The sequence below is a fragment of the Prionailurus viverrinus genome, chromosome B4 (assembly GCF_022837055.1).
Source record: "Prionailurus viverrinus isolate Anna chromosome B4, UM_Priviv_1.0, whole genome shotgun sequence".
NCBI lineage: Eukaryota > Metazoa > Chordata > Mammalia > Carnivora > Felidae > Prionailurus > Prionailurus viverrinus.
The window spans coordinates 76,290,821-76,312,946 of record NC_062567.1 but is presented as its reverse complement, the minus strand read 5'-3'; the positions used below and the strand labels follow the sequence as shown (position 1 = coordinate 76,312,946).

The window sequence follows — 22,126 nt, the reverse complement described above, 5'->3', positions numbered from 1 at the left end:
CTTGGGACAATGTCCTACCTAATTGGATACTTGCAAGGACGAGGTAATGTAAACAGAACAACCAATCATGTAACGGGAGAAAGGGCAGAAGGAGCAGAGACAGCTCTACAGAGCATGCTCGTTAAGGACCCTGTTGATGCCCTGTTGGATTATAAACTATGGTTCTGTAGAAGTTGCTGTATGTTTTTTTTTTTCTCTTTTTCCTGCAGGTATTGTGTGGGGCAGAGTCACTGATGTCAAGTGGTATAGAGGTAAAGGTCATTAGACTTTGCAGTTAGACGGATAGGACTGGTTTCCCACTGCCATCACTTCCTAGCTGTGTGACCTCAGGCAAGTTGCATAACCTCTCTGAGCCTCAAATGCCTGCAGCCCTAAACTGAGCATAGCAACACCTCTTTTACAGGGTTGTGGTAAGGAATGGAACTGTTATCAGAAAAGCACCCAGTGTCCCGCACATAATGGCAACTGTAAATGACAGTCCCTTCTACCTGGAAAGCACTAAGCCCTTTCCTTTGTTTTATTTTTTGTCTCAGGGTGGTGTGTGCGTTAGCATTAGCTTCATAAGCAGTACCTCAATTGAGAAGCACCCACGGGCACAAAATAAGTTGAATGTTATATATCATCTCGCCCCAAATCCCTTCCATCCCCACTTGCGTTCTGTTCTAGGCTCTGGGCACGAGTGGACACAACTCCAGGTGCAACACCACATCATTTTCTCCTAGCATGGGAGTGTCACAGTCACAGACGACAAGGCACAATGGACATCTCAGGAGCCTCCTTGGGGCTTCACCTCTGCAGATATAAACCTTCCTCCTAGCCAGGAAGGTTCTCGTCAACCGTTCAGGGGCAAGAGGATGGAGCGGTGAGTGGGAGGTGTGGAGACCCAGGTGAGGCAGCCGGGGTCTGAGCTCAGGCTGCAATCCTGGTGGCCTTCCTGTCTCCTCTCAGGGCAGGACAGCCGAGCATCAGACCTCAGCTCCACAAAGGGGGTGGCGCCAGATCTCCTCTGCTCCTATAGCTGCAGCCCCAGACACCTGGAGTGGCTCTGCCTTCCTACCCAGCCATGCCCATACCTGCGGTCAGAGTGGAGGGCAGTAGACCCTGGGATACCAGTGCCCTCAGAGCCCCCTTGACCTGAATGGTCGGGTCAGCCAGGTTTGTTCAGGTGACCAATTCTGGACTGGCTGCTGTAGAAATTAGACAAGCGGCTTCACGCTGGGCAGGGTGATATGGTGAGAGGCCAGGGGCACCGAGCCTCTGGGATGAGACTGATGTGGGTTCCAGTCCTGGCTCCACCACGTGCTACTGTGTGACCCTGCAGAGACCCTTTAGGAAGACAGAATGGTGCCCTGTGTGCAAAGCACTCAGCACAGGGAGGGCATGAAGCTGGCATTCGATAAATACTCATGGAAAGAGGGAGTGAAGTGTCAGTGGCATCCCTTGTAGGAGGTGGTCCTCGCTCTAGGGTGCTCACTTACTCCAGGGGGACGGACTACCCAGTGGGTTTTCTTCCGTGGACCTTCCATGGAGCCTGGGGGGCCTCCTGTCTTCACGGCCACGGCTCCTCCATTCCCCTTCCACCTGAACCCTGACAGGTGGAGCTCCGCAGAGGCTGAGGTAGGTGGGACTGAGGGGGGGGAGTGTTACAGATCAGAGGGAGAGAGGGGATGGGGGAGGGGAGGGGGAGAGGAGAGAGCCCCCCGCCAGTCCATTCTTCCGTGCAGCCCCGTCCCTGGGAACTGGACCCACCGCCTCCCTCTTTGCACCCCACGGGCCCTGCCCTTTCTCTCTGCAGGGAGGGAGCTGTTCATTTCTGCCGTGGCCAGCTTTCCGTAGGTCATGGTCAGCTCCGGCCTGTGGGAATTACCCAGGCCCCAATCACTGCTGTGCCTCAGATTTGCAACGGCAGTCTCATCAGGGCTTTAGAAGAGGAGGAGGGCCACAGATTTGTCTAATTTCTCATCTTAAGTGGCAATGGCAAGGTCTGGGCCGGGTAGGAATGAGTGTCCACTGACCTACGATGTGCCAGGCCCCGTAGGTACGTAAGAGGCAGGTGTCGAGTTTCTAGATGAGAAGATGGTTTGAATGCATTCAGCTAAAGTGAGATAAGTCATACAGAGAAAGACAGATACCATATGTTTTCACTCTTATGTGGATCCTGAGAAACTTAACAGAAGGCCATGGGGGAGGGGAAGGAAAAAAAAAAGAGAGGGAGGGAGCCAAACCATAAGAGACTCTTAAAAACTGAGAGTAAACGGAGGGTTGATGGGGGAGGGTGGGAGGGAGGGGAAAGTGGGTGATGGGCATTGAGGAGGGCACCTTTTGGGATGAGCACTGGGTGTGGTATGGAAACCAATTTGCCAATAAATTTCATATTAAAAAAAAAAAACAACGAATGCATTCAGCTAGTTAGTGGCACCAGGTGGGATTTGAACACAGATCCATGTCACTCAGTGGGGAAGAGTTTAAGTTAGGGCTTAAAAACTAGGATTTTGCACTTATTTTCACTCATTTATTTCTGTTTATTTATTTTTGAGAGAGAGAGAGAGACAGACAGACATACAGACAGAGTGCATGCAGGGGAGGGACAGAGAAAGAGAGGGAGACACAGAATCTGAAGTAGGCTCCAGGCTCTGAGCTGTCAGCATAGAGCCCCCGACATGGAGCTCGAACCCTTGAACCGTAAGATCATGACCTGAGCCGATGTCGGATGCTTAACTCAGGCACCCAGATGCCCCTGGGATTTTGTGTTAAAAACATTGCTCTGAGAAGGGGCTCACGGGCTTCACTGTTCTGCTTAAGGGGTCCTCAGCACCAAAAGAGTTACAAACTCCTGCCCCGAATGCGGGGGTCATTACAGGAAAACAGAACATGCCCTGTCCCAGTGGAGTGGAGGGAACAGCTGGACAGCAAACGGAACAGTGGGGCACATGCCGTAGGGATGGGACCCAGGCTGGAGAGCGCTGATCTAGAACCCCACAAACACAGACCCGAACAGAGGCCAGAGAAGGAACCTGAGTCTTGAGGGCCAGAGACAGAGTTCTGTCTCCTCAGTCCCCAGCTCCATGCCTGGCACATAGTAGGGTCTCGACAACCGTGTCAAGTTGAGGTGAGTCTTGATCTAGGTTTGGAAGGCTATAAGGCTGGAATACGGGTTTCTCCTTTTGTGTGTGCATATGGGCCCCAACTGTGCGTGGAGGAATAATAACGAGGAGAATAAACATGGGGGCAGCTTCTGATGGTTTACGATTATCATCTCGTTGCATCTTGAGAGGAGCTGCAGGTAAATGTTTGTATTATTTCCAACTTCCGGGGGAAGCATCTGAGCCCAGGGCAGTGACTCGCTCCAGGTTTGCGGAGCAGGGGAGGGCGGGCCCTGCACTTGAACCCAGGCCCTCGGTTTCCAAAATCTGTGGAATGAGAGAATGGGCAATGGGCCATCTTGTGTGGAGCCAGGGGGGAGCCCCTGAGAGGCTGTTGAGATGGAAGGGGCAGTGGGTGGGGGCCCCTAAGGGCTGGGTCCAGGCAGGGGCCTGTGATTCAGGAGGCCCTGGGGCACCGGTTCAGGTTCTCCTGGAGGGGAGTGTGTTGGGATCCTGTAACCTGTGCCCTCCGAATGACATCTGTAGGTGTGTTTAGTGACATACTCAGCAGGTACGGGAAGGATGGGCCTGTGCCAAAGGCCAAGCCCAGAGATGTTTCAGATTTTTCCCTTTATGCCCCTGCAACCAAGCCCTGCTGCTTCAGCACATATAAGAGACCCAGGCTGGGGCTGCAGCATTCACGGGCCTGGTCCCTCGAGTTTCTCTGAGAAAGCCAAGCTCGCTCTCCTCTCCGCAACCATGATCTCCAGACAGCAGTGCGTCCGAGGCGGCTCCCAGGGCTTTAGCTGTGTCTCGGCTGTCGTCGGCGGGGGCAAGAGGCCTGCCTTCAGCTCAGTCTCCACGTCTGGGGGCACGGGCCGCTGCTCCTCTGGGGGCTTCGGCAGCAGGAGCCTCTACAATCTCGGGGGGAGAAAGAGCATCGCCATCAGCATGGCCGGGTCCCGGCAAGGCGCTGGCTTCGGGGCTGCTGGAGGTTTTGGCGTTGGCAACTTTGGTAGTGGATTTGGGGGTTCTTTTGGTGGACGGGGTGGTCCTGGCTTCCCCGTCTGCCCTGCTGGGGGGATTCAGGAGGTCACCATCAACCAGAGCCTGCTGACTCCACTCCACGTGGAGATCGACCCCGAGATCCAGAAGGTCCGGACTGAGGAGCGGGAGCAGATCAAGACCCTCAACAACAAGTTCGCCTCTTTCATCGACAAGGTGAGCCGCCCCTTTGGCCAGACACGGTGGTAGAAACCAGGGGTCCTGTGTCCTGGGCTTTCAGACCTGAGCCTGCCACAGCGTTGGGAACCACTGAACTTCTCTGGGCCTCTGTTTTCTAGCCGTTAAAGGGGGCTCATTCCTCCAAGTCTTCCTCTTTTGTCCATGGGGGTGGGAAGACAGGCTACTCAGAGCAATGCAGTGTTGGGAGTTGTCTTAGATGTGCTCTGTGACACTGGGCAAATTGCAACTTTGCTGAGTCCAAGTATCGCTGCTATACGGTTTCCCTGGGTGTATTGTTTCCCTGCTGTTTTCTCAGGTTTGGTTTTGGAAGTAACGTGGCTAATAATCTAATGATTAGCCAAAATTAATTATAGTTAATATAAGAATTTAACTATTGGCACTTTTGTTGTTGGAGCAGAAGAAAACCACGCTGGTTTCCCAAAGGCAAAAGGGACCAATGGGACCCTGGAGAGTCATCTTCTTCATCCTCCTGACTCTGGGCAGACTTGCTCATTTCTGGGTCTGTTAGAGAGGAGGGGTTGGGTCTCTCCTTTTCTCTTTGTACTCTAACTTCCTTTTCCATGCAGGGTCTAGAGATTCAAGTCCTTTTTTTTTTCTTTTTAGATTTATTTATTTTTGAGAGACAGAGAGAGAGACAGAGAGAGAGAGAGAGAGAGACGGAATGTGAGTGGGGGAGAGGTAGGGAGAGACAGAGACACAGAATGCCGAGCTGTCAGTACAGAGCCCGATGCGGGGCTCGATCTCATGAACCGCGAGATCACCACCTGAGCCGAAGTTGGATGCTCAACCGACTGAGCCACCCAGGCGCCCCTAGAGCTTCACGTCCTTGAAGCTCAGTTACAGCCAAGTATGATGGATGATAGCAAGCAGATAAGCCCAGATTTCTAAGTCATCTGAAGATTAATGATTGAGTGGATGAGTGTAGTACATTTAGTCAAGGGTGCCTTGATTGTCTGTGCATCGAAATCTCAGTCCTCTTAGAACGTATGGGGCAAGAATGAACAATCTTGGAGTAGACTGAGTGGGAACGTTTTCTCTTCTTACTAGTTGGATAAGCCGTCAGTAGCTTAAAGAGGCTTTATGGTGACTCTAGGACACACAGATATAAAAGCAAGGCCCAGAGTTCGGTGCTTCCTTGTCTCATCTCCCCTCATCGCATCTTGTGGGTTCAGACTGTGATCAGTCACCCTTACCTGCTTTTCTTTCAACTCTGAAGCACATACAGTGGGAATATTGTGCCAAACTGCTACCTTGGCTTATCTTGTTGGATCTCTTTGTAGAGAGAGGGAAGGTTCAGGGAAGTCCCCTTGGAGAGCGAGCCTGGCCGAGACTGGGAATGTGTCTAGGACCTTGGTGCTAACTATTGATACTCAGTTGTGCACAGGTTTAAAGAGACACCTCAGGCCCATTTATTCCAAAAATCTTCAGTGAATTTATCATGCCTTTGCCTTGGGTCAGCATCACTTTGAATGCAAGAGTTCCCAGACTGTGGTTTTATCTCCTAGTTTTGTTTATTTTATTATTGCATAGAAGTTCAATGTTCTTCTCAGCAAGTTGCCTCAGGGCCTCTGGGTCCCTGTGGTCAGGAAGTGGTGCCTGCAACACATGCGTTCCATCGTTGCCATGGAGCAGGGCCGCCATGTTGACCCCAATGGATGATGCCTGGAGTTGTGACATGGTGGCCCTACTTGTATGGCTTTTGGGTCACCTGGGTGGCTGTGGCCAATCCTCCTGCCAAAGCTTCATTCAGGCCCTCATGGGCTGGCTGGTGCCTTTTTAACACAGGTGCGGTTCTTAGAGCAACAGAATAAGGTCCTGGAGACCAAGTGGAACCTCCTCCAGCAGCAGACGACAACTACATCCAGCAAAAACCTTGAGCCCCTCTTTGAGGCCTACATCAGTGTCCTGAGGAAGCAGCTGGATACCTTGGCCAATGACAAAGGACGGCTGCAGTCTGAGCTGAAGTCCACGCAGGACAGCGTGGAGGACTTCAAGACCAAGTATGTGTGGAGCACGGAGGGGCACCGCCTGCCAATATCTGCCCAGCCACGCCCCAGGGTCCCTGGGTTCCAGTCCAGTCATTTAGAATCTCAGCCTCTGAAGAGATCCCAAAAGCGTCAGGAAGGTTTTCTAGTTTGTTCCCCTTCATCCACATGGTCCCATTAAAAAATGGTGTGAGGCCTTGTTGCCCCAAATAGAAAATGAGTGATGCATTTGGGGAATTGGGCTTGCTGCATACAAACAAGATCAGAAACTGCACAGATGAAAAGTAGTAGGGCATGGTCAGAAGAATACAGGTTGTGGAGACAGACCTTGTTTGGATACTGATTCCTCCACTTACTAGCTGTGTGATCTTGGGTAACTTGCTTAACCTCTCTGAGCCTTAGTTTTCTTCATCTTTAAAATAGGCTAATAATCCTAACTTTTAGCTTTTGAGAATTAAATGAAATTAAATAAGTTCGAGAAAAGAGGTAGCATAGCAATGGACATAACATGAACATTTAATGCAGTACCTCTTATTATACTTACTATGGTGTAGACCTGAGAAAATACTGATCCGCTCTCTCCATTCGCTCTCGCACCAAACAAAGAGAGCTGGAGCACTGGCAGCATTCCTGAGAATTTAATCCAGCAAAGGGTCAGCCCTTCTATAAAGATAAAACCAACCAGACCATGCGAGGTTCTCCTCTTCACGCCTTATTTCTTGAAGACAGTCTTTATAAAGTTTGATTTTTCACTTCTCTGAATAAACCAGGGTCTAGACTGGTCTCTCATACATGGCAATTAACAAATGTAAGTTGAATGAGCATTTGCATGAAAACAGCAAAATGCAGCCAATTACTTGGATATTTCCAAAGAGTTAGATGTTTGAAAGCCAGCAGCAGAGATCGGGGAAACACTAGCTCACTGTGCGGCTTTTGTCTTTTCCTTCCCACCCCTCCCCCCAGGTATGAGGATGAGATCAGTAAGCGGACGACTGCCGAGAATGACTTTGTGGTCCTCAAGAAGGTAAGAGATGAAGGGTGGGAGGGGCTATGAGGGTATCCCTTCCCTCGAGAGTGGTCTTTGGCTGGAATCATGGGTTTGGTTCATCTCGGCCTCATCTTTACCCCCCTTGGTACTCTCCAGATCTATGTGGTCAAAGGAGTGGGTAACTGCACCAGACCCTAAGGAACTGAAGTTGGGAATAAAAGCCCATTTGGATAAGTAGTTTCCATTTCTGCAGCTGGCTTTAGGGGCAGAGTATGTCAGACGATGAGTCCTTTGTCACCTCACCTGTACTGAGAAGCCTTCCCTACATGCTGCTGAGAACATCTTTGTGTGTCACTTGACATTCGTTCCCTTGCCCTGCTTGTGATTTCTGTACCTTTGTCTCTTATCCCCCACCTCTGCAGGATGTGGACATCGCGTACATGACCAAGGTGGAGTTGGAGGCCAAGGTGGATGCTCTGAACGATGAGATCAACTTCTTGAGGGTCCTCTTTGCTGCGGTGAGGACTCCATCCCCGTCCATTCAAAGAAGGCAGTCCCTCATGTGTGAGGCTGCTGCAGGCATTCACAGTTCTTTGAAAGGACTCCAGCTCCCTTACTTGCTGAGGGCACTCTCAGCAAGGTCATGGGTAGAAAGAATTGAAGTGAGAGACTCAACTCGGAGGTTTTTGAAACCAGATGTGGTCTTAGGAGGAGTGATTAGATCCAAGATTGCATGGGATGGAATTTCTTGCTGTCCAGCATTTCCCTGGTGAAATGAATCCATTCATTGATCACCTGCTTATGGTTCCCAGAGAGCAGCAAAGACCAGAAGCATTACTTTTTTTTGTCTTGAAATGTCACCACCAATCACTTGATTTCTACATAAAAACTGCGCTCTCCCTACACATTGGGATGCCAACCCTACTTCCATCTGAGTCTGTGGCATGGCCATTTCCATCACCACAGTGGATTTCTGGTGTCAGAGATTAGGGAAGACTCTCTGGGGAAACTGACATGAGACATTTCCCCTGCAGGAGCTGTGCCAGATGCAGACTCATGTTTCAGACACGTCCGTGGTCCTGTCCATGGACAACAACCGGAACCTGGACCTGGACAGCATCATCGCTGAGGTCCGCGCCCAGTATGAGGAGATCGCCCAGAAGAGCAAGGCGGAGGCTGAGGCGCTGTACCAGACCAAGGTGGGTATTGGGGAACCTCTCAGGAGCTGGGGGTGGTTTCTGGGACTCTGCTTTTAATGTTTGTGAGCAGGTGATCACCACTCAAGCCTGAGAGATGTCAGAGATGAACTCATGTCTCGGGCATCACTGGTCCTGGTCTAATTTGAGATTACATGATATTTTGTATTATCCTTGCCACCTATTCTTGCTGACTTCACTTGAGAGTAGACCCTACCCAAACAGCCCTGACCTTTCATTCCCTGTGTTTTCCTGGATATTAGGTCCAACAGCTCCAGATCTCAGTTGACCAACATGGTGACAGCCTGAAGAACACCAAGAGTGAGATCTCAGAGCTCAACAGGATGATCCAGAGGCTGCGGGCTGAGATTGAGAATGTCAAGAAGCAGGTAAGTGTCACCACCTTCTAGCCATGGAACAGGGCCAGGGCAGGTGTCTCCATAGCAGACAAACAGATCTGGTAGCAGGCCAGGAGATCCTAAGCTTGTGTGCAGGGGATTTGTGACTCCTTATGTAAACCACACTCAGGTCTTCTTAGCAATGTTCTACTTAACCTGACATGACACCCTGGTAAATAAGGTTTCTTGGCTCTTTTTCATTGGTGTTTGCTCATCTTTATCTAATCAGTCTGGTAGGGATGTTGGCGGGCCCTGGTGGTAGTAAAGGAAATGTATGAATAGGACAGTTGGGGAGAAGGACAGAATCCTGACATCTTAGCCCAAGTGAAGCTGGCACAGCAGAGGGGCAGATGGAGAAGGCTTGACATTAGGGCACTGATGATTGCCTGTTCAATGCCGTTGTCTACAGTGCCAGACTCTGCAGGCATCCGTGGCTGATGCAGAGCAGCGTGGGGAGCTGGCCCTCAAAGATGCCTACAGCAAGCGCACAGAGCTGGAGGCCGCCCTGCAGAAGGCCAAGGAGGAGCTGGCCCGGATGCTGCGGGACTACCAGGAGCTCATGAGCGTGAAGCTGGCCCTGGACGTGGAGATCGCCACCTACCGCAAGCTGCTGGAGGGCGAGGAGTGCAGGTGGGATGGGCAAGGCAGAGAGGGAAGGTGAGGGAGGGAGATATTCTGGAGCCTTGAGTTTGCACCTCTGCTGGGCCACCTGCTTCAGTGCTGCATGGGTGCGTTATGAAGCAGGGCAGTGTGGACAACAGGTTCACATTCAGACCTTTAACTTGGCCACATAAGGATGGGATATGTTTTTGAGACCCGCTCATTGAACGGAGCCTGGCTCCGGGCTCTGCTGTGACTCACTGCTCTTTCTCTCCCCCACAGAATGTCTGGAGAATGCCAGAGTGCCCTGAGCATCTGTAAGTACCTTCCACCCCTTCCATGGCCTTTTGTTCACCCCGGTTCGGGCGAGACCCCTGGGTGCCAGTATTGTTGGAATAACCATACCCTTTGTGTCTCTCCTGCAGCTGTGGTTGGTGGTGGCGCTAGTGCTGGGACCACCGGCGGAGGATTAGGAAGCTGCTCTGGGTTTGGCCTGGGCAGTGGCTTTGGCTCTGGCTCCGGAAGTGGCTTTGGGTTTGGTGGCGGTGTCTGTGGCAGTTCTGGCAGCAAGATCATCTCTACCAGCACCATGATCAAGAGGTCCCACCGATAGAGGAGACAAGGTCCCTGCAGCCCTTGAGCCCAGCTGGGCCCAGCCCTGGTATCTCTGTGCTTCTTTCACCCCTGCCTCCACCCTCCCTCTCTGGGGCTCATCTTCCCAGTGTCACCTCAGTGTGGACTCTGCCCTCCTGGAGTTTGGTATCTTCCTCTCGATTTGGTCCTGGTTACCACCCGGAATGAAAGGGGTGTCAGCTGATTCTTCACCTCCCACAGGCAGAGGAGAACACAACCAGGAGTTTCATCTCCTGGTTAATCAGGGTCACGTATGTCCCCTCCCAGCCTGTGGCCCTGGATATCTCTCTACATCAGGACCAAACTCCTCTGTTAGTTGGCAGCAACCTGGCCTGCAAGGTCAGGACAGGAACCACTCAGGGTCCCATCCACCTCTTCTCCTCCCCTCTATCCATTTTGGGTGAATCTCTAATAAAACGCTTTTGTCATTCACTCTGAGTCATTGTCCTTGTTCCCTGGGGAGAAGTCTCCAGAATTCAGGTGGGAGCAAAGGAGGCTGGAGCCTGAGGGATATGTCTGCACAGATCAAGGTCATCATCTAATCTGTGGAAGACGTGCTGTGTGTGGAGTCTGAAGGCTGCTCCAGAACAGGGGCACAGACTCCCAACAACCAACAAGTACACAAAGATGGAAGACAATCAGAGCAGGTCCATCTCAGTGTGGAGCCTGCAGTGAGCCTGAAGGGAAGGGGTAGAGGAGAGGCAGTCAGGGGGTCTCCAATGAATATGGAATGAGAGGTTAGGGAGCTTATGGAGAGTTTATACTCAGTGTCTAGCAAGGCCTCCCTACTTTCATGAAAATCCACGCATGGGACTCAATCTAACTGGACCAGCAAGGGTTTCTGGAACTTCTTCCAAGAATCAACAAGATCCCGATTGCTGGATGGAGGGATGGAAGCATGTTGTTCTCGCAGAGCTTTCATGCCCTGCCCACTTTCCCATCTCAGGTGATTATGTCTAGGGTTATGTCCATACTGCTGTCCCTGAGTGGTGAGGATGTGGGGGACGGGAGGCAGGTCTGCTAGAGCGGTAGAAGGTGAGGCTGCCTGATTGGGCCAGCCCTGGAGAAATGAAGATGAGGAAATGAAGATGAGGTGAGGGCAGTGAGAGGTGGGGGTCTGGTTATAGCATTTGTGGACACCCTGTTTCTATATTGGACCAATTTCAAGCTATGCCGAGGAGCATAATTTTCCTGCACCGTTCCCCGTGTGGTCTGACCTAAATCCCTCCGACTGCAGATGCAGGAGGCACTCGTTCCCTTGGCCACTCAGTTGGAGCTTCCCACCCTGGACTGCCAGGCAATTCATTCAGACTCCAGTCCCCCCAGCACAGTGCCCATGGGGCCCTTCTGCATGCAGACAGAAGGGCACACGGGTTGCCCAGGGCCTGTCCCTGCCCAAGTGGCCTTCACACAGACCTGGAGGTGGGCTCAGGGCAGCACGGGCAGGCAACAAAGCGTTAATCTCAGGGGCTTGTGCTCCCTGGGCTGGAAAGGCTGGTCCTTCTTCAGCCCCGCCCTAATCTCCCCTTTGTCTTGGGGCTCACCCCCATGTGTCAGACCAGGAAGTCTTTGACTTCTTCCCACCACTGAGCCCCTCCCCTGGGAACATGCTGAATTGGCTCTTTTGTAAGTTTCTGGAGCTGGGAGGAGGAGTCAAAGGTTAGCAGTAAGGGAGGGACTTCTCAAGTTCACCCACCAGGAAGGTTCAGGTTGTGATGGGCCACCCTGAGGAGCTGGGGGCAGGTTACCGAATTTCTCATACCCGCTGAGCAAGTCAAGTGTGGGACTAGCCAGCCTGAGTGGCACCGCTAGGCCTCCAGGGCCTCTTTAGTTGGATATAATGGTTTACACAAGAAACTCAGGTCAAGTGCGTGTGTGTCTTTGAATAAATGTGTTTCTGCAGGAAAGTGGTTATGTGAGTATGTTTGTGTTTCATTTCTATAAAGAAGACTCCTGGTTCACCTACAAGAAGAAAAGCATTCCTGTTGGTCTCTGTTACCAGAACAATCCAGGGGAGTGGATCCTGGCCATGAGCCATAGGTCTGGAGCTGGCTGGCTATTGAAAGGGGATTATTATTTGTGGGGAAAGTCCAATTCTGAGATGATAGGCACCGCTCTTCTCTTAGATCTTTGAACTGGATCTGGCCAGCTCTTTGTGTTCAGGGAGCTATGGAGACACAGACTGTATTACTTACCCTTTGGAAGGCCCTGCAGTCTCCACACCCTCCCCCCACCCCCAAATGCTTTAACGTGAGGAGTACTAAAACCACTTCTCACATTGTAATGGCCCAAATGTGGGTTGGCAGATGTTTAACTCATTATATTTGGTTCATCTGCCTTGACCCCCACTCTTCAGGCTCTTGACCTCCAGCCTTGGCTGCAACCTCACTGGTGGTTTGGGTCAGGCTCCAGGCTCACAAGCAATGACCTTATTTGCATAGGTCCCTCCCCCTTTGCCAAGACCCTCTGCTCTGAGTCCAGCCCTCCCAGTTTCAGAAAATTCTTGCCAACACTTCTGAAGTCTTCCTGCCTTGTTGCTAGTAAAACTGAAGGATATAACAGAGAGGGATTTATTTAGTGTTGCTCCCTTGTGGGATTTTGGTTTTGCCTGCTATGGGGACTCAGGTTTTGGATTCTAGGACCAGAGGACCTCAGAATAAGGCAGGTCCACTGCCATGTCTTGAGTGATGGTCAAGGTTTAATGAGACAGCGATCTAGGGAAATAACTAAGGGAGCTGTGTCCTCCTTTGTTAGCCCTTGAGGCAAGGGAATAGTGGGTCCGGCCAGGGCAAAGAGAAGGAGCAAGCTGAAGGAAGAAGCCATTTTAGCACCTGTTCCACCCTTTTGCTGTTTGAAGGTAGAGAGTTAACAGTCATCTTTCTATCCCATGGAAAGAAGGCTGGGAGTGTAGGACCGTGGCCATGAAGGGTCTTGGTGGGAGCCCCAGGACTCAGGCTTGTTGCTGCCCATGGTTTCTTGCTTCTGTGGGGTTTTTACTTGAAGTGCTGTGGATTTGGTCCTCAAAACTTCAAAGGAGAAGCTAGATGAGCTAGGAAGAGGTTTTGGGGAGAAAGAGTTTGGGTTGCCATTTGCCATTCACCTGTCCGTCATCCACCATCCATCCATCTACTGTCTATCCATCTGTCCATCCAACCATCCACCCATCCATCCACCCATTTATTAGCTTTTCAATTTTCTAGGGCAAGGACTGTGTTTATTCATTTTGATATTTCAAGGCCAGTGTGCTTGTCACATAGTAGATATTTCACAAATGTTGGTTTAATGAACCAATGTGAGTTGGTTTAATGAACGGATGTCCTAGGCAATGTTCTAATAAGAATTAGACGATTCTTTCAAGGAGTTTTCAATCAGGGTAATAATGTCTAGATAAAAACATGCACATATATAACCTGGAAGAGATGAAGAGGGAACTCTGGGCCACCTGCTTTTGGGGTGTGGCCTTCAGGCCCAGGGTATGCTTTGGATTCACATCTGGGAAGTGCCACATGTGCACCTCTCTCCCCTTCAGGCAGCTGTAATGCTAAACCTTGGCCCTGCTCTGCCTCCTTTCCCACTCTTGTTTACTGTGAGCAAACGTTCTGGGGCCCAACAGGTTTGTCGTCACTCCCTTATTTCCTGGTAGAATCGTCTTTACCCTAGCGACATCCATTCCTTCGATATTTGCTGCGTGCTTTCCTTATGCTGGGTGCTGTCTCCTTGCACTAATTACATAGTATCCTGTGGTCCCCTTATTTCCCACCGTGATAGCACCCTCTGCCTGGTGTCCAACTGGATTCCCTCAAAGCTGCAGCAGAGAGGAGAGTCCTGCTTTTCAAATCATTGCCCGGAAAAATACATTTAAATTTCCTGTTAACTTTCTCTTTCCCAGGTTAAATGATCACTTGACCTCCCCCCCCCCCACCCCCCACCCCCCCCACCCCCCGCCTCTTTTAGTTTTTGTTTCAGGCAATTTATTTCATAACTTCCTAAGTTGTTTTTGGAATCTCCCACGGAGGACAAGATGGGATTTCTGCTACTGACAATCTCCAGTTTGAGAAGCGTACTGGACAAACACGATTCAGCACAAACATGGTGGAGAGCTCCTATCACTCAGGACAATCTTGCTTAGATAAAGCATTATTGAGGGCGAGCCTCCCTCTCGGTTTTATTGTCTTTTTTATCTTCTCTGTAAGTCTGCTTTGCGGCCATTGTTCTTTCAGTTTATTCTTACAGCGGGACGTGGAAGTGAGTTTCTTAAAATCAGGATGCAAGTTTCTGTCTTGGAAGGTAAAGAAGGTGAAATGGGTCTCGACACAGTCTGCCTTGACCTCATAACCTACTCTCTACACAGCTGCCAGACTCATCCTTTTACAAGTCACCTCACATCGGGGCACCTGGGTGGCTCAGTCAGTTAAACGTCCAACTTCGGCTCAGGTCATGATCCTGCAGTCAGTGGGTTAGAGGCCTGAGTTGGGCTGTGTGGACAGCTCAGAGCCTGGAGCCTGCTTCAGATTCTGTGTCACCCTCTCTCTGACCCTCCCCTGCTCACGCTCTGTCTCTCTTTCCTGAAACCCTTCAGTAACATCTCCTCTCACCTCTTCCCTCATTCTGCTTCAGCTCTGCTGGCCCCATGCCGTTCCTCAAATGCTCCCCATTCTCCTACCTCAGCCTCAGGGCCTTTGCACTTGTGGTTCTCTCTGCCCAGGACACCCTTTACTCACATGTTTGCATGTCTTGTTCCTTCACTGTGTTCGGATTATCTGCTCAGGTCCCCTTAGACCACTCTCTATGAGATAGCGCCCCTTGTCATGTCTACCCCCCTTTCCTGCTGTATTTATTTGGTAGTGCCTTCCACTGCCTGACAAGCATGTATTTATTTCTTTATTGTCTGTTTCCCACTGGCATTGTGGACTCTAGAAGAGTGGGGACTCATCTATTGTGTCCACTATTGCTTTCCTGGTGCCTAGAATGGTGCTTGGTAAATAGTTAAGTGCTCAATAAGTATTCATTTTATAAGTAGACAGAGCCCAGGAAGGCTGATTAGAGCTGATGTTTGCATCCGTGGAAGAAGAAGGATATTAAGTCAAGAATATGATGGAGAACACAGGGTGCTTGGGTCCTTGCTAGAGCAATTAATTCATTGAATTAACCTGTGAATGTTCCAGAGCAACAGAAGGGGCCCTACCTATTCTCACATTAGGACAGAAGCACATCTCAAAGTGACACACAATGACAAATGGAAAATAATAGTGACTGTTTCCTGAGTACTCAGTATGTGTAGGTAACATCCTTAGAGTTTGCCATGCATTATTTAATTCAATGCTTGCGACAACTGTGGAAGATTAATTTGCTATTATTATCATCTTACAGAGGAGGAAACTAAGGCTTGGAGAAGCTTAGTAACTTGCCCAAGAACACAAGTGAGAAGCAGAGCCAGGATTCAAGCCCAGGACTGCGTGATTTATCTGGGTAAAGCCCCTATCTTATCTCCAGGTGGGACCCACATGAGCCAACAGTTAAAGAAAGGGACAGAACCTTAACCTGCAGTGAAAGAAGAAGTGTCCACATCACAGACAGTGAGGGTCCTCCTAGGGGTTTTGCCACACACTACGTCACCCCTGAGCATTATATCTTCATTAGGCACTGTGATTTTAAGAGTTTCGTGGACAGAATGAAGAGTCCTGGAAGGCACGTGCACAGAAAGAAGACTGGGAGGAGGGTCTGGGTGTATTGAACCTAGAGAACAGCTTCTGGAAATTCAACAGCATTTTCTCATATTGGAATAGTTGTTGTGTAGAAGTCAGGGAGCTTTGTGTGTATTACTCTGGAGGGTCAGACAAGAGTGAAGTCATGTCAGTTCAGTTCACACCCGTTGAAGGCCTGATGGGACCAGATGCTGATGGACACAAAGGCAGGGAGGGCTGGCAGTGACGGCACGCAGAGGGGAGTGGTCCCGCGGGGAGCTCCAGCAGGGGACAGTGAGCCCTGTGTAACGGACAGTGGAAGAGGCTGATCGGTAGGAGTTTGAGACCTGGGGCTTAAAGATCTCAGGTGGTTGTTGGGTTACTTCCAGGGTTCTGACCCTCCAAATGCACACACGTGTCCATAGACTGAATAAATCAAATGTCTTTCACACACGTGTGTTACCCTTTTGAAATGTAGGCGAGTATAAAAGGCAATTTTAATGTTTATTTATTTTGAGGGAGAGAGGCAGAGTTGAATTCACAGTAAAAATAGATGTTCTCAAATGACCCTGAAAGGATAGAGTCTAACCTACGTGAAGGTCAATATAATTTTTAAAAAATGTTTATTTATTCTTGAGAGAGAGAGACAGAGCGTGAGTGGGGAGGGATCAGAGAGAGGGAGACACAGAACCCGAAGCAGGCTCCAGGCTCTGAGTTGTCAGCAGAGAGCCTAACGTGGGGCTTGAACTCATGAACTGCGAGATCATGACCTGAGCTGAAGTTGGACGCTTAACAACTGAGCCGCCCAGGTGCCCCTGTCAATATAATTTTTAATGTCAAAAGGGGCCTTCAGATCTGGAGATGGGTGGGTGCCATGGTGGTATGGTGGTCAGGTGGGTGAGACCCCTGCCAACCCCAACTTCACTGATTTCATGAAGAAGAGGTAGGCTCCTACTGGAGTAGAGGGCATTGAAGCTAGAGCCAAGAAGAACTTCCTCAGCTCAGGGTGGTGGCTTGCTGGCCTGGGCAGGCCAGAAGATTTGATGAACAGCCTTCCGTGGGGATCCCGAAGAGCAAAGAGAGGCTGCAGGGAAGTGAGGGGACCACCTGGAGGCAGAGGAGTGCTCTGGCTGGCTTCCTGGGTGCAGCACCCTATGAGGCTCTGATTTTATACACTGTAACACAGTGAGTCACTCATTTATCTAGGGAGAAAGAACCTAGGGTATTTAGTTAATCTTCAAATAATCCAGGTGTTCAGGGTGAGTGTAAACCAACAAGTGTTTTCTCCAAATATTTTTTGGGTCCCCAAGTCCAGAGGGCTGGGCTGGACCATCATAAATTTCAACTTGGGATTGCTTCCTCCCCTGGCATCACCTGTATCACTCATGACTCTCCAATCAGAGTTGACGTTCTAGTCCTACTAAGGCACTCCCAATCCCTGGTTTACTTCCGGTTCCCTCGTGAGTGATGTCTGCTCTGAAACCCTGGCTGTAGAGTAAGAATAGATTAAGCCCTTCCTCTCACTCTTTCTGCCCCTGGCTGGGGAGGTCCCAGCTCTAGTACTAGGTGATGACTGTGGTGGCTGTGGCTCTGCTTCTCAAGGATTCTTCTCCAAGCTAATTTGCTCTGGAGGAATGGCAAGTATGGCTCAGGATCAGTGGGCTCTGGTCATGGCTTCCCCCAGTGGGGGGGCAGTTGGGTATCTTAATTCACTGGGAGTTTCAGAATCCCAAGGATCCATTCCCTAGACTTCAGGGCTGGCACCTGGCCATGCAGCAGCCTTGTTCTGTCTGGCACAAAAGGCAGGCCCTCCATCCGTTCTGCCTTCCAGGTCTATCTCATCATTGAATTGATCAAGGCTCATGCTTGCAAATATGAGCATCCATTCTGTCTTATGTAAACTGAATATAATATATGAAAGGACATTATTGCTCGTTTGCTCTCTGGGAGCTGGGTAGCTTGGAACCATGCACAGTCGCACCTGGAGGCATCTCTGGTGACAACAGTGTGACCACTGTTGCTGCACCGATGATGCCTGAGGCAAAATGACAACATCCCACCTCTGCCCATGGAGGCCCAGATGTCTCCATCATTGCACCCTCCAAGAAGCTAAACTGTTCTGTCTGTCCATGGCTGTCTCCTTACATTGTCTATATCAGAATCCGAAATCTCACGAGGGTCTACCTCATTGGAACACTGTAGGTCACAGTCCTGGCTTCCAGGTGCAAAGCAATTTGGGAATGTGTTTTCGGGATTTTGTCCTAGGAAGGTGGGGATCCCAATGTGGGAAATGACTGAAACGTAGGAAAGGTGTTCACAGATGTTGCGTGGTCACAAATGACAAAAGTCCACCACGGTCTCCATTTTCTGAATCCAACTGTGCTTGTTTTCAACACTGAGCCTTGGCTCATGACCTCCTGGAATGAAATGCTTTCCTTCTGTCTAGTCCTGCCTTCCTTGAAAGCTCTGGCCCATGTCTCTTCAGGAAGCCTTCCCATGCGACTCTGTTTTCTGACTCTTCATGCCCTCAGAGCACTCATTACACAGCACGTAGTTTTACAGTCTTGCTTTGTTTGGCTTGCCTAGACTGTGAGCTCTTTGAAAACCATTCTATCACATGGCGACTGAGGAGTCAAGGCTCAGTAAACACTTTTCATATTTGTTCACTGGTTTCTCTTTGGTAGGCTGGCAGCTGAAGTCTGTTTCCCCTCACCCCAGGTCATGGAGTTGATATCTATCTAGCTATCTATCGGGCCACAAACTGCTCACATCCCCTGTAGGACCACCATGGATAAGTGCAAATGGACTCATCATTTTATGGGGCCAGTTCTTTGACGGGTGCGGAAGCTGAAATTCTCTGCGTGGGTTGCAAACACAGTTAACAATAATAATGAACACCGCTTGAACTCAGGTAGTGTGCTAGGTACTTTCCAGGCATGACAATGACCTTATGAGAGAGGTATCATTAAAAACTTAATTTTTTCGATAAGGAAACTGAGGCACAGAGAAACTGCTCATGGATGTGTCATGACAAAGCTGAGATTTAAACACTGGGCCTGTGTACACCTGAACTAATATGACATTGTACGTCAGTTATACCTCATTAAAAAACAAACATCAAACAACTGGGTCTATTTGGCCTCAAAGTGCACACTCTTTAATATTAAGAAAAAGAAATATGGCCTAATTTTTTGTGATATGCAGCTTTGGTCATGGTTAGTCATGGGGTGGGGCTGGCCCAACTCTGGGTTTGGTTCATTCTTTAAAGTCTAGTTCTTCGGAGGGAGCCAAGTGGAGGAGCGTGTCTGTGTGCGGCCACGCTCTGGGCCATGGGCTCACTTCACATGTCATTAAGCCTTGGGCAACAGCTCTGGAAGGTCAGGGATCTAGTTCAGACCTGCTAGAGAGGAAATCCCAGTACTGGGCAGGGGGCAGATTGTAGGACCTCAAATGCCCAGTCAACTTCAAGTTGATTCTGTGATTGATTGATTCTTTTTAAAATTTTAAATTTTTAAAAGATTTAAAAAATTTAAAGTATAATTGACATACAGTATTATATTCATGTGCAACATAGTGTACAACATAGTGATTCCAAAATTACATACATTACAAAACGCTCAGCACGATAAGTGTAATTACCACCTGTCACCATAAAAAGGCTTACAAGACTATTGACTTCACAGGCCCCAGGCTCGTTTATTTGATAACTGGAAGTTCATATCTTTTAATCCCCTTCACCTGTTTTGTTCATCCCCCAACCCCTCTGATTGAGTGATTGTTCTTTTTTTCCTTTTTTAGGATGACCACTTTTAAAAACATTTTTTTCTTTACATTTATTTATTTTTGATAGACAGAGAGAGAGACAGAGCACAAGTGGGGGAGGGGCAGGGAGAGAAGGAGACACAGAATCTAAAGCAGGCTCCAGGCTTTGAGCTGTCAGCATAGAGCCCAACGTGGGGCTCGAACCCACAAATCGCGAGATCATGACCTCAGCCGAAGTCGGACGCTTAACTGACTGAGCCACCCAGGTGCCCCTAGGATGACCACTTTTTAAAAAAGTTTTTATTTTAATTCTAGTAGAGTTAACATACAGTTAACAGATGTACAATATAGTGATCCAACTATTCCATACCTCCCCCAGTGCTCATAGCGACAAGTGCGTGCCTTAATTGATTGAGTGGTTCCTGATTGATTGATCAGTGATTCTTGATACTGTGATTCTACAACATTTTTTCCATTGGAAAAGAGGCGACACTCATTTTGCATGTATATTTTCTTAAGCTGTACACCAAATTTGAGGTGTCCAGATTCCTCATGTTGAGATGATCTCAATTAACTTGGGGTACCTCATGTAATGGGATTTGAATTCTTTTTTAGAAAGTTTATTTATTTTGAGAGAGAGAGAGCACGCGAGTATGTGAGCAGGAGAGGGACAGAAAGAGAGGGAGAGAGAATCCCAAGCAGGTTCTGTGCTGTCAGCACAGAGCCCAATGCGGGGCTTGATTTCACGAGCTGTGAGATCAGGACCTGAGCCAAAATCAAGAGTCAGGTGCTTAACTGACTGAGCCACGCAGGCACCCCATGAACCCATTTTTGACCAGTTTTATTTGGTTGTAATCCAGGAAAGGCTTAATTTATTCATTAATTCGTCAGTTAATTGATTGACTCATTCAACCAAACAATTTTTTATCAGCACCTGTTATTGGCAAAGCACTGTGCTAAGAACGAAGGGATCCAGTACATTACCAAGACTATAAACTCCCGGAAAGCTTACGGCTTTATTCTGGGGAAGGGGCCAAGAGGATGCATAGCCTGTGGGCAACAAATGGGCGAGAGAAGGACAAAATAGGAGAACCAGGTCACTGAAGAAAATTTCATTTCCTCTGCACTCGGGCCATTCCCAGCCCCACCCAGCATTGAGACATCCCCTGTCCTTTCCTCCTTTATCCTAATCTGAGACAGCTGCTGCCAAGGCTGCATAGGTTACACCCTTAGCAGGGCCTAACGTGCAGCAGACTGAACGAACAAAGGCCTGTCCTGGAGAGATAAGCGGCTAATTTGGCAGGAAGGCTTTCCTCTTGGACAAGCCGAGCCCAGTACCTAAGCCTCTGAAAAACACCAGGCTGGCAGTTCTCAGGCTTTTGGAGTCAGACACGTATGGCAGTGCTGGGGCCCTGCCAGGTCTGTTTTCCCGAGGCCGGGGGTGGGGTATGGATGCTGAGGCCACAGACTTCTAGGAGCACAGCCCCTCAGCCCGAGGAGCAGTCTCACAGGGGATCCATGTATTTTGTTCACCAATGAGTCTCTGTACCTTGCACAGTGCCGGGCACGAGGTAGGCCATCTGTACCTATTTGTTGAATTGGTGGTAGAACTGGTGTTTGAATCTCTAGTCCTCTGGGTCTTGGGCTGAAACCAGAGAAGTGCCCAACATGTGGGGAGCAAGAAAGGAAGCTTTAGAGCTACACCAAAATGTGGAATAGTGTATGGTTCCTCTGGGAAGTTTTCAAAACAAACAAACGAGCAAACCAATAAACATTTCTCATACTGAATGTTGCTACCGACTCATCAAAGCGCATAGGTGTTTACTGCCCCTTTTCTCAGAAAACAGTCATGAATCCCAATACCTCTGTCTCCTAAACTATAGCCTGGGATGGGCGGCAGGGGGCGGGGAGGCAGGAGGCAGAGTTTTCAGGGATCTGAGCTTTCCAGAAAGGGAGGCAGGGAGGTCATCCTTTCACCCCAAATCCAGCACAGAGTGGGGCCCGCTGGGGACACTCCACGACCATGTGTTGTCTGTGGAGTGAACTGAGTCACCCCTTCTGTTGAGATACTTCCCTTGAGTGCTTGGGTGGGCTTCATTGTTTCCACTACCCAGACAACCAGAACGTCCCCCACCCACCTTTCACTCCATTCTTGTCACAGCTGAGGGCAGACAAATGGCCGTTGGGCACCTGGCAAAGAGGAGTGTGCCTCTTGGGTCCTGTCAGACAAAGCTAAGGAGGTGGCCATGCCCAAGCATGGGGCAGTGCCGGGAGCCACCCCCTGCCAGGTAAGCCTGCCACCTTAGCATTTTTACCATTTCAGATTATTTTCAAGGTGTGTTTAGTAGCCTGGAACAAACTTATTGCCTTGGAGGCAAACCCAACCCATGACTATTTGGGATTAATTATCTCTCCTTCGTTTGAGCCCAGCAACCTCCTTGATGTATATAAAGGGATTTATTTTGCACAGGCCTTCAGTTCCCTTCCCTCTTCCTCTGACTCTCAGTGTCCTGCTTAACTCTGGTACTTTTCCTTCACCAAGCTCCCTCACC

At 49.6% G+C, this 22,126-nt stretch overlaps 1 protein-coding gene across 2 annotated transcripts; it reads left to right on the top strand.

Moving 5' to 3' along the window:
• The first annotated feature begins 3,836 nt into the window (after nt 1–3,836).
• On the top strand, nt 3,837–10,523 carry KRT4 (keratin 4). Of its 2 annotated transcripts, none has more exons than XM_047866323.1 (9): nt 3,837–4,304; nt 6,114–6,328; nt 7,277–7,337; nt 7,724–7,819; nt 8,336–8,500; nt 8,761–8,886; nt 9,305–9,525; nt 9,778–9,812; nt 9,921–10,523. In XM_047866323.1, the coding sequence occupies exons 1-9, from the start codon at nt 3,843–3,845 to the stop codon at nt 10,106–10,108; spliced, it is 1,569 nt and encodes a 522-aa protein (XP_047722279.1). In that variant the 5' UTR covers nt 3,837–3,842; the 3' UTR covers nt 10,109–10,523. The 2 variants fall into 2 exon arrangements, with proteins under 2 accessions (XP_047722279.1, XP_047722277.1); XM_047866321.1 differs by lacking the exon at nt 3,837–4,304 and adding an exon at nt 5,976–6,018.
• Nucleotides 10,524–22,126: the final 11,603 nt, after the last annotated feature.

Coding starts and splice junctions, on each gene's coding strand:
- KRT4 (XM_047866323.1), top strand. CDS start 3,843: ATGATCTCCAGACAGCAGTGCGTCCGAGGCGGCTCCCAGGGCTTTAGC. Junction 7,820..8,335: donor TGAGGGTCCTCTTTGCTGCG/GTGAGGACTCCA, acceptor TTTCCCCTGCAG/GAGCTGTGCCAGATGCAGAC. Junction 8,887..9,304: donor TTGAGAATGTCAAGAAGCAG/GTAAGTGTCACC, acceptor CGTTGTCTACAG/TGCCAGACTCTGCAGGCATC.